General features: G+C 35.4%; 1 protein-coding gene across 2 annotated transcripts in view; it reads left to right on the forward strand.

Annotated features, from left to right (window-relative positions):
- LOC145683724 (uncharacterized) overlaps nucleotides 1-12,665 on the forward strand; it is a 154,835-nt gene that overhangs the window by 76,988 nt on the left and 65,182 nt on the right. For both annotated transcript variants that reach the window (XM_081755195.1, XM_081755196.1), the window contains one exon: nucleotides 640-678. In XM_081755195.1, coding sequence (XP_081611321.1) covers nucleotides 640-678 — 39 coding nt within the window. The remainder of the gene's footprint in view (nucleotides 1-639; nucleotides 679-12,665) is intronic.

Raw genomic sequence — 12,665 nt, forward strand, 5'->3', positions numbered from 1 at the left:
GTTTCTTTCCACATTAGTTATAGGTTTTTCTATGAAACCTGTCAACATAGAGATGAACTTAGACATTATATAAGATTCTCCATACTTGTACATAGCACTGTGTGGCTGCCTGATGTTAATAAGGAAAATAGATCTATTTATATTATAGAAAAGTTAATGTTACTATCATTACGAAAATAATAACACTTTGCATATGAAAACTGTGATTAGCGATATAGTATAAAGCAACCAAATTCTCGGCCAACAGTTGATTAAAAATGAGGTCTATAATGAACCATGTAGCAGGCTTCTATCAGACCAACTTACAACAATTCAATTTCGGACCCCAAAATCGGTCTAGGTTACAAGCATTAAGGATTGATTAAAGTTCAAAGATAATAACCCCATATCACCTGTTAAATATATGTTTGCTTTTATTTTAAATCTCTGGAGGAACACTGATTATACCAGCAAGTAAAGTAACGTTTACATTCCATGTAATGGAGTTTGTGTATGCACAATTTGTCTCTCAAATTAATACCGTAATAGTTTAAGGAAAGTTTTTCTATAAAGAAAAATAATATGTTAAATTTCCATTTGTCTGAAATGTTAGTTGAAATTAAAACAAATTGCTGTTCTAGAATCCTCTTTATATTCTAGGAGACAACAAAAAGAAGCAAGGACGTACTGTGCCCGGTGGTGAGTCTGACCTTACGATTATTATGGTTCAGTGTTTGTTACTTATTACTTTCATGTGTCATTTACTCACATTTCAGCATATCTTCTTATATACATATGCATAAAGAAAGAATAAAAACATTCAATTCACACACTCACACACAAACACACACACACACACACACACACACACACATATATATATATATATATATATATATATATATATATATATATATCGGGTGTTACAAAACAACACTGACAACGTTTGGGAGGTGATTCCTGACACCAAGATAAGACCAAAAATATAGTCCAAACTGGGTGCACAAATGCTTCCTTTCGGAGTTATAGGCTGCCGAAAACATGAAAAAATGAAATTTAAAGGTCCATGGCTTCAAAACTACGGGACATACAATAGTCGAGTCAAGACTTCACTTAGGGACTAATATGTTCCCTATCCAAAAGAACATGTTTCAGAATCCTAAGGTGTTTAAGCAACAATTTTTATGGATACTGAGGGGGTACTGGTATACTGGTATATAATTTTTAGTACTCACCAACTACCTCAATATAAATCGTTGCGGAAGTATCACAGGATTCTGAAACTTGGATATATGGATAGGAAACATACTTGTTCCTAAATGAAGTCTGGACCCGAGTACGGTAAGTCTAATAGTTTTGGAGCTATGGGTCTTTACAATTCATTTTTTCATGTTTTCGACAGTCTATAACTCCAAAAGGAGTGCACCCAGATTGACCTATACTTTTTGTCTTATCTTGGTGTCAGGAATCACCTCCGAAACGTTGTCATTGTTGTTTTGAAACACCTGATATATATATATATATATATATATATACTACCCAGGTACACTGGGTGATCCATTTGAATATTTCCACGGAAATATTCAGGAAGCAGTTGAACATAAATGAACCGAACAGGAAATACAATGGGACAAATCGAATGGTGATGTCGCGATGCCACACCAGGCCGTCCTTCACGAGAAGCCGGGGCCCAACTTTAAAATTTGAAATGGAAACAAAAGTGATACCTCGTTCGATAGATCTTCAAGAGCTTAAAAGCATTGTGGTAAAAGATTTTTCATATTGGTTTCCGTATTCAAAATAACCGCCAAAGAGATGTTGCTTGTACCAGACAAAACGTCCAGTACCAGTAAAATGAAAACGGTTGAACATAAATGAAGCAAACAAAAACTCAAATAGGAAATCACAGAGGGTATTTACCATTCCACGGATCGAGAATAATGAACGGAGAAAAAGATTTTTAAAGTATAGTTGACATAATGCAAAGAAAAAAAATGCAATTCTTAGAAAATTATTTTTCCGATCTCACTCCGTAAATGCATGAAGCGGGAATGAATGATGAAATCTTAAATGAGAACCCCACTTTCATTTGCAATAGGTCTGAAACACTTGTGTGTATAAGTGACTGATACTGTAATGAATAAAGCTATGGTGAGATTCAAGTTTAACATCCCATAGCGAAGTGTGATTAGATAGGAAGAAAGAGCAACTGAAATGAGAAGCAAAGGTTTCAATAATACATTTGTGGAACTTGGAAACATTTTGCCCGCCCCTTCACCCTGATAATTTAACGCAATGTGTGAAAGATGTATAGCATACATGTGCATCAGTATGTACAGTTTGTCAGGAAAGTAAATATACAACAGTTTTTTGGGTCTGGCATCCCCGCGATCCAGCCATAGATAATATGAGAATTAAATCAATCAAATGTTTACTGAGAGGAAAGAAGAAAAGTCTAATCTGAATAAGACATTGCAGAGGGGCGCAAGCTGTGAATACAAATAGTGCATAATGTAAATGAAGAACGACACCGAAAGAGAAAGCCCGAGGCAGCTGTTAAACGGAGAAAAAAGAGTAAAAATTGTCGAAGTCGTAACAAAAAATACAAATACAAGCGAATACAAAAACTAAACGTTTATCAAGAAATGATTTTGGTGTAGTGGTTAAGGTGCTGGCTTACAAATGAATAGGACGTCAAGGAGAATACCCTGCAAGGAGATTTCTTAAATATTTTGTTAATAATGCATACAGCTCATGAGAGATGGTAAAAGAGCTCGTATTTAGTCTATCGTAGCAATTACTATTTGCAATGTTTAGTACTATTAATACTTTTTGTCTTTGCATATTGTTTTCATTCTTGTCTTCATTTCGAAAGAGAAGAATATCCGATCAAATGCTCAAAAATTTCTCTTATTTTAAACGTCATTTGTAATTAGTAAGGAACAAAAATTGAACGTTTCGACGTAGCTACAAAAAGTAGAAAAAATTGAAGTGGAGGAGTTGGAAACCATACTCATGGTCATCAAAAATACAATCACTATATGCCTTAAACCTCTCGACTACGATTTCTATGTTGAGTACTGGGAATCTTGTATTTAGGTTAGGCTGGTCAGTACGTTTTGCAAAGAGGCCCGGTTTAACTCTGACGCAGCAAGGGTGCGGGAAGGGAGAAGGGTGCGAGGCACTTTCGCTGATCACCACCCTCTGAGAAAAAAAACTACTTTCAGTTCGATAGTTTCTCTCTTTGTGTCTGTATATTTATATATCTGCATACATATAACGCTTTTTGTGAATGCAATAACTACCGAAATTTTCAGCGGATTGAAACCAAACATGGCACGAATATTAATTGTGGAAATATGTTGAACGACGTCGTTAGCCAGAATAATCAGCTGAAAATGTTCAAATTGGCGGCCCTTCAAACTCTTAAAAAATTCCAAGTGAACCAAATTTCGCCCATAAATGAGTATTCACAATGTTTGACTTTTTCTGGCGAGGAGTGATATTTGATTTGCTTTTTAGTAACACATTGCATTCCAAATGTCGACAACTTATATCGAGAGAAGAGGAGGTGATACTGGAATGGGACCAACGTTGGACACCGTGGACCCATAAGGCGCATCGAAAAAATATGCGGGGGCACCAGCCAGCCTTACTTATTTCCACATGATAATATAAAATTATATTTTGCGAAATATACGCACGAGTTAACTAGTAATATTTAATATCATTTTTGTTATTATCAACAGCTCCTTTTCATTACGTGTGCATGTTTGACATGAAACCAAAGAGAAGATCCAAATTCGTACAAAGAATAAGAATAGACTGTTACTTTAACTGTGAAGGACTACGAAAAATACGAAAAAAGTGACTACTTGTAGCGAAAAGAAACATTTTTTCTCTCAAGTGGATAAAAAATCAAGCCAAGATAGATTCGAATTTGGGTAGGCGGCAAGAAAAGCCAGTGCTTTGTCGACTCACACACTGCGTCGTTAGAGATTACAATCCCTGAATTAACAGCTATCACTTCCGTGGGTTGTATACTATGATCACGTTTTCCTTCTTTCCTGGAAGTCGACAATGTTCTTACATGTACTACTAAAACTTACATGTTATGTAATACATAAGGTATTTAGACCTTTATGCTCTCCATATAATGTAATAAAAGGGTCATGCTGGGAATAAGATACAGAACATTGCTTGGACAAAAGGAAAACTATTGGCATCAGAAGAAATATCTATTTACGAGGCATGCGCTGTAATATAATTCAGAATAGTTACTGCTTAGTTCAGTAAACGAAGAAAAGGGTATAGAAAGCAAACATGTCGCGTCAACGAGATTGACCAGAGTTGACAGAGGCGGAAGCAGATGTGTAGTAATACAACAACTTTGGTTAAATTGATCACAACTTTACGGGAGAGGAGAGAAAGATTTACTAACCCTATCATATAAAAAGCATTAATAACCCAATCATATAGACAGAAAATGATGTAACTGTGAGTACTACAACTTGGATATAACGAAAGTCCTTTAGACATTCAGTGGTTTGCAGAGATGTATATTCACTAAAAGATAAGACACAATACAATTCTTCATACCTCAGCTTCCAGAGCTAGATACATGCAATTTCTGGTTAGATAATGAAACTGCTGTCGGACTTTAATACATGACGTATTTCAGGATACAAAATGCTTTGCATTACTTGTTTGTTTGTAGACAGCTATTAGTTTAGTTTTCTGAAAGATTGTGTGTAAACTAGGGATGGCCAATTCCGGAATATTTAATTTGCGTACTTCGCAAAATTCCGGAATTCCCAAAAAATCCAGAATTCAACAAAATTCTGATTCCGTAAACATTCCGGAATTCGGCAAAAATCCGGAATTTCCGAATTCCGTAATTTTTCTGAATTCCGAATTCATTCCGAGTTAACGAATTTTTCTGAATTCCGGAATTTTACCGAATTTCATAATTTTTCGAAATCCGGAAAATGAATTTCTCTCGGTTAATATGTATCCTGGCGGACATATATCTTTGACCAAGTAATGGCGACTGCTTTGAACAATTGAAAAGTATGAGAATTAAATCTGTCATATCTGTAGTTTCGTGTGGAGAAGAAACAAACTTGTGAACCCAAGGTTTATGAGTAACTCAAATTATTAATATAAACTTTGCCGAAGATTAATCACTTATATCATCATAAAAGAAACACGAAAGACGTTTTGAATCGAAGAAATATAACATACAACTTTTCGAGCGGAGGCAAACAAACCTAACGTAACCAGACTAAAGACGAATCGTTTACCGCGTAATGATGGCGATTCAGCGGTCAAGGTCCTTAACCAGTAATCTGGAGTTTTTTGGTGCGAATCCGCGTCGGGCAATATCTTTTTTTTTTACTTTATGAGTTTTGATGGCTATTGATCGGCGATGACATACCATTTATTGCATTCAGATATTTGAATACTCGGATGTTTCAATGTTTCAGCTATCAAATCCTTAAGAATAATAATAGTAAAAATAATAAACTAATAATAATTATTATTATCTTGTTAAAGATTAAAAGCTAGAAACTAATTCTCGCACAGGTCATACCATTACATGCAGAAACGTGAAATTTGGAAAGAATACTTCGGTTTGGTTTAATGTTGCCCACGAGAAGAGGAATTTCTCATCTCCTTTCTAGATCAAACAAAATAACATGAGAATTAACATTTTACATTCGAGACGGGACAAGGCTAACTCAAATTTTCGTCTCGTTTTGGATATGAGAATCTAAACAAGACGAAAAGTATCGTAAACATTTCTCGTCTTGTTTCGATTCTCCAAATAGTGTATGTCCATTCCTTAAGTAACAATTGGACTGTAGACTGAACATTATAGGCTATTTTGTTACTTTGTATATCAGAGCCCATTGAATTATGGTCTTTGTAGGTATTCGTGTAGCAAAGCTATCATAATTATCTCTGCGTATCCTAAAGTTAGTTTATTATATGCCTTACTGTTGCGTAATATTCAGTTATTTTTATTACAGTTATTTTCCTTAAAACATATAGTAGACATACAGTATTTTACTTATAACATACTTTCTACATGAAACTTTAGTAGAACGGTTTAGTATAAAATTTGTGTAGTTGCAGAGGTGTGTCATGAAGGTACGGACCCAAATCGATTGATTGATTGATTTTGAGTTTTACGTCCCGTTCAGCAGCGAGGCTACATGAGACGTGGACCTACTGATAACGTGGAATCCGAACCACATGAGCTCCCGCCGGGGTACGGAACTAAAAATTTTAATATAACTATTATTATTATTATTATTATTATTATTATTATTATTATTATTATTATTATTATTATTATTATTATTAATAATAATAATAATAATAATAATATTGTTACTGAAGTCTTAATAATTGAGTGGTTTACCTGTACCCTGTCCCAACCAGCTTCTGCCTAGTAGGCATTGTGCTGCACAAACATCGTGTGTGTAGGTTTTCTCCGGTTTCCACTTCTTCCCACTTTCCTTATTCCAAAATTTCTTTCATTCTCATCATCGACATTTTCTGTAGCTTAGCCCGTATAACCATTACTTGTGAGTTCAGTAAACCCTACTTTCTATATGAAAAAAGCCTTTAAACATTCCGTTTAACATTTAGCTAGTTTTAGAGACGTATGCAGAGGGTATGTCCTGATGATTCTGACACTTCTCTCCAATCCCAACAATTTTGTAACTTTTGCCTAACGCTAGAGGTGATTTTGTAGATATTAATACAGTCTGCCCTCATGCGGAATTTATCCTCTATATTATTATTATTATTATTATTATTATTATTATTATTATTATTATTATTATTATTATTATTATTATTATTATTATTATTATTATTATTACTGAATATTTTAGATCTTAATATTACGTTCTATTAAAGTGCAAAGAAGCAAACTGAAGTTAAGAAAAATTAAAAGAATTTTTTGGATCCTCTGTAAGGATAAATTGCCTTACAACAGATACTTTGGAAGGAAAAGAAAGGAAAAAAGGTGTCATCTCCTGGACAATACGACAATCGAACCTTCGGATGCCTTAACAGAAACTAACTAGAATTTGTCTTCATCACGATACATAGTAACACCCTTTCTTTGGATAAAAGACTTTGGATTATGTATGCCTTGTATTTTTATTTTAACAAAATATGAATACAAATATAAAAAGAATAGTTCCTATTTACAAATTTTGGTTAAACATATATATGGAACGTGTTGGAAATGGCAAACGAAATTAATATTATTATTATTTCTAGTTAAAGTGGAAGAACTTAGAAACAGTTCCACAATGAAACAATAACGTTTCAGGCACATTTATGAGTCATACTCTATGTATTCATGATTTGTTTGTTAAACACGCTAAGTTTTCAGAGAGTAAGAACCGAGATTGTAGATTATGACGTCATGTTGTCAGTATTTCCCTTGTGAATTACGTCGTTTCAACTCTAACTTGTAAGAACGAGAGAAATTGACTATTTTTCATGTTAATATACGTCAGAAATATAGACATCATAAATGATGATTTTTTTTTTAATTTCCTAACAGGGAATCGATCAACGGACCACTAAGTTATTAAACGAATGCTCAAGGAACTACCTTAAGACGGCTTTGATCAGTAAGAGTCAAGAAACACTCGTCTATGTAGCAAATTACACACGTTTAAGATTCCAATATTTTACTAACGATGAAACACTGATTTCGGTCATGATAAAATACTATAGTACAGAGAATTCAGATTATAAAAGACTTAAAAACACGCAAAAACATGAAGGAGTAAGTGGTCTTAGTAGTACTTCGAATTCTTAACCTGTAGCATCAGACCACTCTTTTTTCTGATTCACCGAAAGTATCTCCGTACCTTATCTCTGTTATATTCCGTTATTCTCATTTTATAGTTATTATCAGTAACCTTGAACGACAGAGACACGAACAAAGATACATCAAGGACTGTTTATATTTCAGAGGCTCTCCCACCGTTAATCGAAACTGAGATCCCGCCTACTAAACTATGCGGTGGATGGGGTACTTGGTTCGTTCCCAAGGCAAGTAAGCTTAAAACGGAAAACATCGTGCTCGTAGGTTTTCTCGGGACGCTCCCACTTTCTCATTCCACCAATTCGTAAATCATAATTCAATTGGTTTAGTCATAGTCTTCCTCAAACTAGCAGGCATAATCGTTGGATATTAAATGTAAAGTTTACATTTTCAAGCTCTTAACCTAAACCAATCCAAACGGAAAACCAATTATATTTTCTATTGCTCTTTAACGGTTCTTCCACTTTAACTAGAAATAATGGGTGATATCAATAAAAATAAGTAACTACTCCTGAGAAGTCCTGCTCGAGAATCGGAGTAACTACACCTGGAGTAATCTCCTCCCTCAATTTCGTATCAACAAAACAAGCCACTACTCAGGTCTAGTCTGCTCCAGATTTATGAACGTTTACTCGCGCTTCCTCTGCACGTAGCACTGAGTCGTATAAATAAAAGAAGTGATTACTCATTTCTCCCATTCATCGCGCAGTCATTTCGTTTTTTTTACCCTATGGCGTAGTATCTCAAAAGCCATGAAACGGGCAAGTAGCAACGATAGCTTCAATCAAAGTGCATTTGTGGATATTCTAAAAGAGTTTCCGGTGGTACTTTCAAAGTCACAGCTACCAGAAAGTAGACGAAGGAAAGCCGAAACTTTGAAGGTAATTACAGTGAAATGCAACGAAATATCAAATACATCTACGATTGAGACACAAATTCAAAACAGAATCTTTAATATTCGAGCGAGAATAAAACAAAAATAAAAAAGAAGAAAAAATAAATAAAAAACGGGAAAGAAAAGAAAGTAATACTGAAACCATGGGAATGAACCTATTTGAGCTGATGGATGTTGATTGGAATCCAGCGATATCAAGATTAACACGACAAGCGCATATCACGTGTTGTCCAAGGTCTTTGTAGATTGTTTGGCTTTAGAACGAAATCATACACTTGGCTCCTTTGTTTTCTTTTTAAAAAAGTCCAGCCACCCACGTCATAAATCACGTCCATCTGATTGCGTTTTCCACACCATACGTGTCCCCTCTCGCCTTGACATAAACAAAATACATTCTCATGTATACACCCTTTCTATCAACGTTGAGTTGAGTTGATTACTAGTTTAACGTTCTTTTCAGTAGCGTGCCTATATGAGACAGAACCCACTGATTAACGTGGAATCCAAACCACATGAGCTCCTGCCGGGAATCGAACGCGGGTCTCCTATGCCAAAGGCATGTACGCTAACCACTTAGCCACGAAATAGCTCTTCCTATTAACGTATTACTCTCCAAGGCTTCATTAATGCCACTTGTGTATAGTCAAGTGCTCCGATAGCACCCGGAAATGTATATTGTTCTTGCCACTTTGCCTTTGCTGTTTGTATATTACGCACACTTCCGGAAACAATCCATTTTCAGGTAGTCATAGACAGTACTTTGAGCCACACCAGAATCCCCTGACATTCCGACCTGGAATCCCGGATCACTCACGTAACGCAAGAAAACCAAGGGCACCGATTTCTTTGTAAATTTGAGGGGGAGGGCATTCAGATGCAGAAGGTATATATATCAGGATTTTAAGACAAATTGCACTCTCATTATGCCAAATATTGTATATTCATAAATACAATAGGGGGCCCACATGAGCTTTGGGGGTCCGAGCCCCCTGGCCCCCACAGGATCGTCGCCCTTGAAGAAACCCCGCATCTTTTCATCATTACGTAGTCCACCACCCCGAATTTCGGTTGATTCTCCTTAAAAAATGTTGTGCTAATCACTACATTTTCTTTCATAAACTTATAATGCTTTTTGTAATCTCCATTTCCAACATTTCTATGCAGTTTATAAGTTTTTCTACGTAGTAAAACAATCATATACCCTGTCATATTTCGCACGGAGTCACCTATTTAGCTTGCTCCACAAATTAGGAGAAGTTACTAGCATCACAGGGGAGTCTTTGATTTTTATTGATATCAAACGCGTAGTAGTTACTCGGCTCGAGAATAGAGGTGTGGTTACTTCAAAAGGGCGGGGCTTCTCCGAGGTCAGCCGAGACGACTAGTGCTCAGTTCTCTTTTTATTGATACCAATGCGAGTAACTACTTCAAAATTGGGCATAATGAGTAACTTCTCCGTTTTATTGATATCACCCAATAATAATTTCGTTTGTCATTTCCAACACGTTTCATATATCTGTTCAACCAAAATTTGTAAATAGGAACTATGCTTTTTATATTTGTATTCATATTTTGTTAAAATATCAATATAAGGCATACATAATCCAAAGAAAGGGTGTTACTATGTATCGTGATAAAAACAAATTTTACTTAGTTTCTGTTAAGGCATCCGAAGGTTTGATTGTCGTATTGTCCAGGAGGTGACACCCTTTTTATCTTCTTTTACTTTCAAAGTATCTCTTATAAGACAATTCATCCTTACAGAGCGTCCAAAAATTTCTTATCATTTTTCTTAACTTCAATATGCTTATTTGCATTTTAATAGAACGTAATATTGAGGTCTATAATATTCACTAATAATAATAATAATAATAATAATAATAATAATAATAATAATAATAATAATAATAATAATAATAATATTTTAACTTTTTTTTTCTGCCACATGAGAGAAAACACCTGATCTTAAAGGAACTTTTTGCCGCTGAATTCGAATCTGCAATCCGTTTTTCTCTATCACGCGCAGTTTTCCCGTGACAGAGGGATTTTCGGGAAATCCCCCCCAAATTTCCCTTTTTCTTCATTTTGTACCTCTAGCTCGGGTAGCCTTAGGCATATAAACATACAAATTATATTCTAGGTTAGCTTGATTTATACTTAGTAAACCCTGTAAGTTTCATCTGAGTCGCATACCGTACTGCGTACCGTAAGAGTAAGCATAACCCTATCTTTCAATATGTCCTTCCACTTGTGAAAGTTTCAATGTGGTATTCGCCGAGGAGTTGGATAGCTTTCCTTGTCAGAGGGTGGTGATCAGCGAAAGTGCCACGAACCCTTCTCTCTTCTCGCACCCGCGCTGCGTCAGAGCTAACCCGGGCCTCTTTGCAAGACGTACTGACAAGCCTAACATAAACACAAGCCTCCCAGTACTCAAGGTAGAAATCGTAGTCGAGAGGTTTAAAGCATATAGTGATTGTATTTTTAATGACCGTGAGAATGGGTTCGAACCCCTCCACTATTTTTTTACTTTTTGTAGCTACATTCGAACGTTCAATTTTTATTCTTTAGTAAGTGCAAATGGCGTTTACAATCAAAATATAAGGAATTTTGGTGGCATTTGTTCGGATATTCTACTCTTTCGAAATGAAAACAAGAATAAAAGCAATACACAAAGACAAAAAGTATTATCAGTACTAAACATTACCAATAATAATTGCTACGAAAGACTAAATACGACCTCTTTTACCATCTCTCATGAGCTGTATGCATTATTAACAAAAAATTTTAAAAATCTTCTTGCAGAGTATTCGCAGTGACGTCCTTTTCATTTGTAAGCCAGAACCTTAACCACTGCACCAAGATCATTGCTTGGTAAAAATTTAGTTGTCGGCGTGTTTGCTTGTATTTGTATTTTATATTTCCACTTCGACAATTTTTACTCCTTTTTCTCCGTTTAGCAGCTGTTTCTGGCTTCCTCTTTTGGTTTCGTCCTTTATTTACACTATGCATTATTCGTATTTAAAGCTTGTGCCCCTCTGCAATGTCAGATTAGATTTTTCTTCTTGCTCCTCAGTAAACATTTGATTGATTTAATTCTCATATTTTCCATGGATTGAGCGAAGAAATTCCATATTAAAAAGACAGGTGTATATTTATTTTCCTGATAGACTGTACTGTTTCGTTACTGAGGATCAGAAGTGGGATTATCGCTGAAAGTTATTCGGGATGTAACTGTGGACAACATTTCAGTGAAGCTTGTATTCTGTCACATGCAAGAAGACATAGAGAAGAAATAATCGAACAAATATCGTGCAGGCGACTGTTGAACAATACCAACGTTTGAGCACATTGTACGAAAAATTTGTTTCGCATTTCAGTCGATTCATTTTCATCAAATCATTGATTGCAATCAAAGTGGAAGGTACCATTTAAGAATAATTTTACATACTTTATCGCATTACAGAGACATATATCTCTTGTACAAACCCATTTGAGATAACTTTGTTTCGTTGATACAATTTGCAAAAACTAAGGTTCTCATTTGCAATTTCACCGCTCCTTTCCCCTTCACCCACTTTCGGAGTGAGATTGGAGCGATAATTTTCTAGGAATTAGATTTCCTCCTTTGCATTATAGCACTTTCACTCTCATTATCTTTCCCTCTGTTGCAACATTCTCGAGCCGTGCAATGATAAATACCCTCTGTGATTTTCTATTCGAATTTTTGTTCTGGTGTTTTCGTAGTAGTGGTACTGGACGTTTTATCTGATAGATTTACCATGTCTTGTGGTCTTTTTAAAAACGGTGACCCATATGAACAATCTTTTGCCACAACGCTTTTTAGGTTTTAAAGATCTATCGAATGAAGTATCACTTGCTCCTTGTTTCTGTTTAAAATTTTAAAGTTGGGCCTAGAACCCACATGAAGGGCGA

This window comes from Thermobia domestica, chromosome 4 (assembly GCF_964235325.1).
Source record: "Thermobia domestica chromosome 4, izTheDome1.hap1.1, whole genome shotgun sequence".
In the NCBI taxonomy this organism is placed as follows: Eukaryota; Metazoa; Arthropoda; class Insecta; order Zygentoma; family Lepismatidae; genus Thermobia; species Thermobia domestica.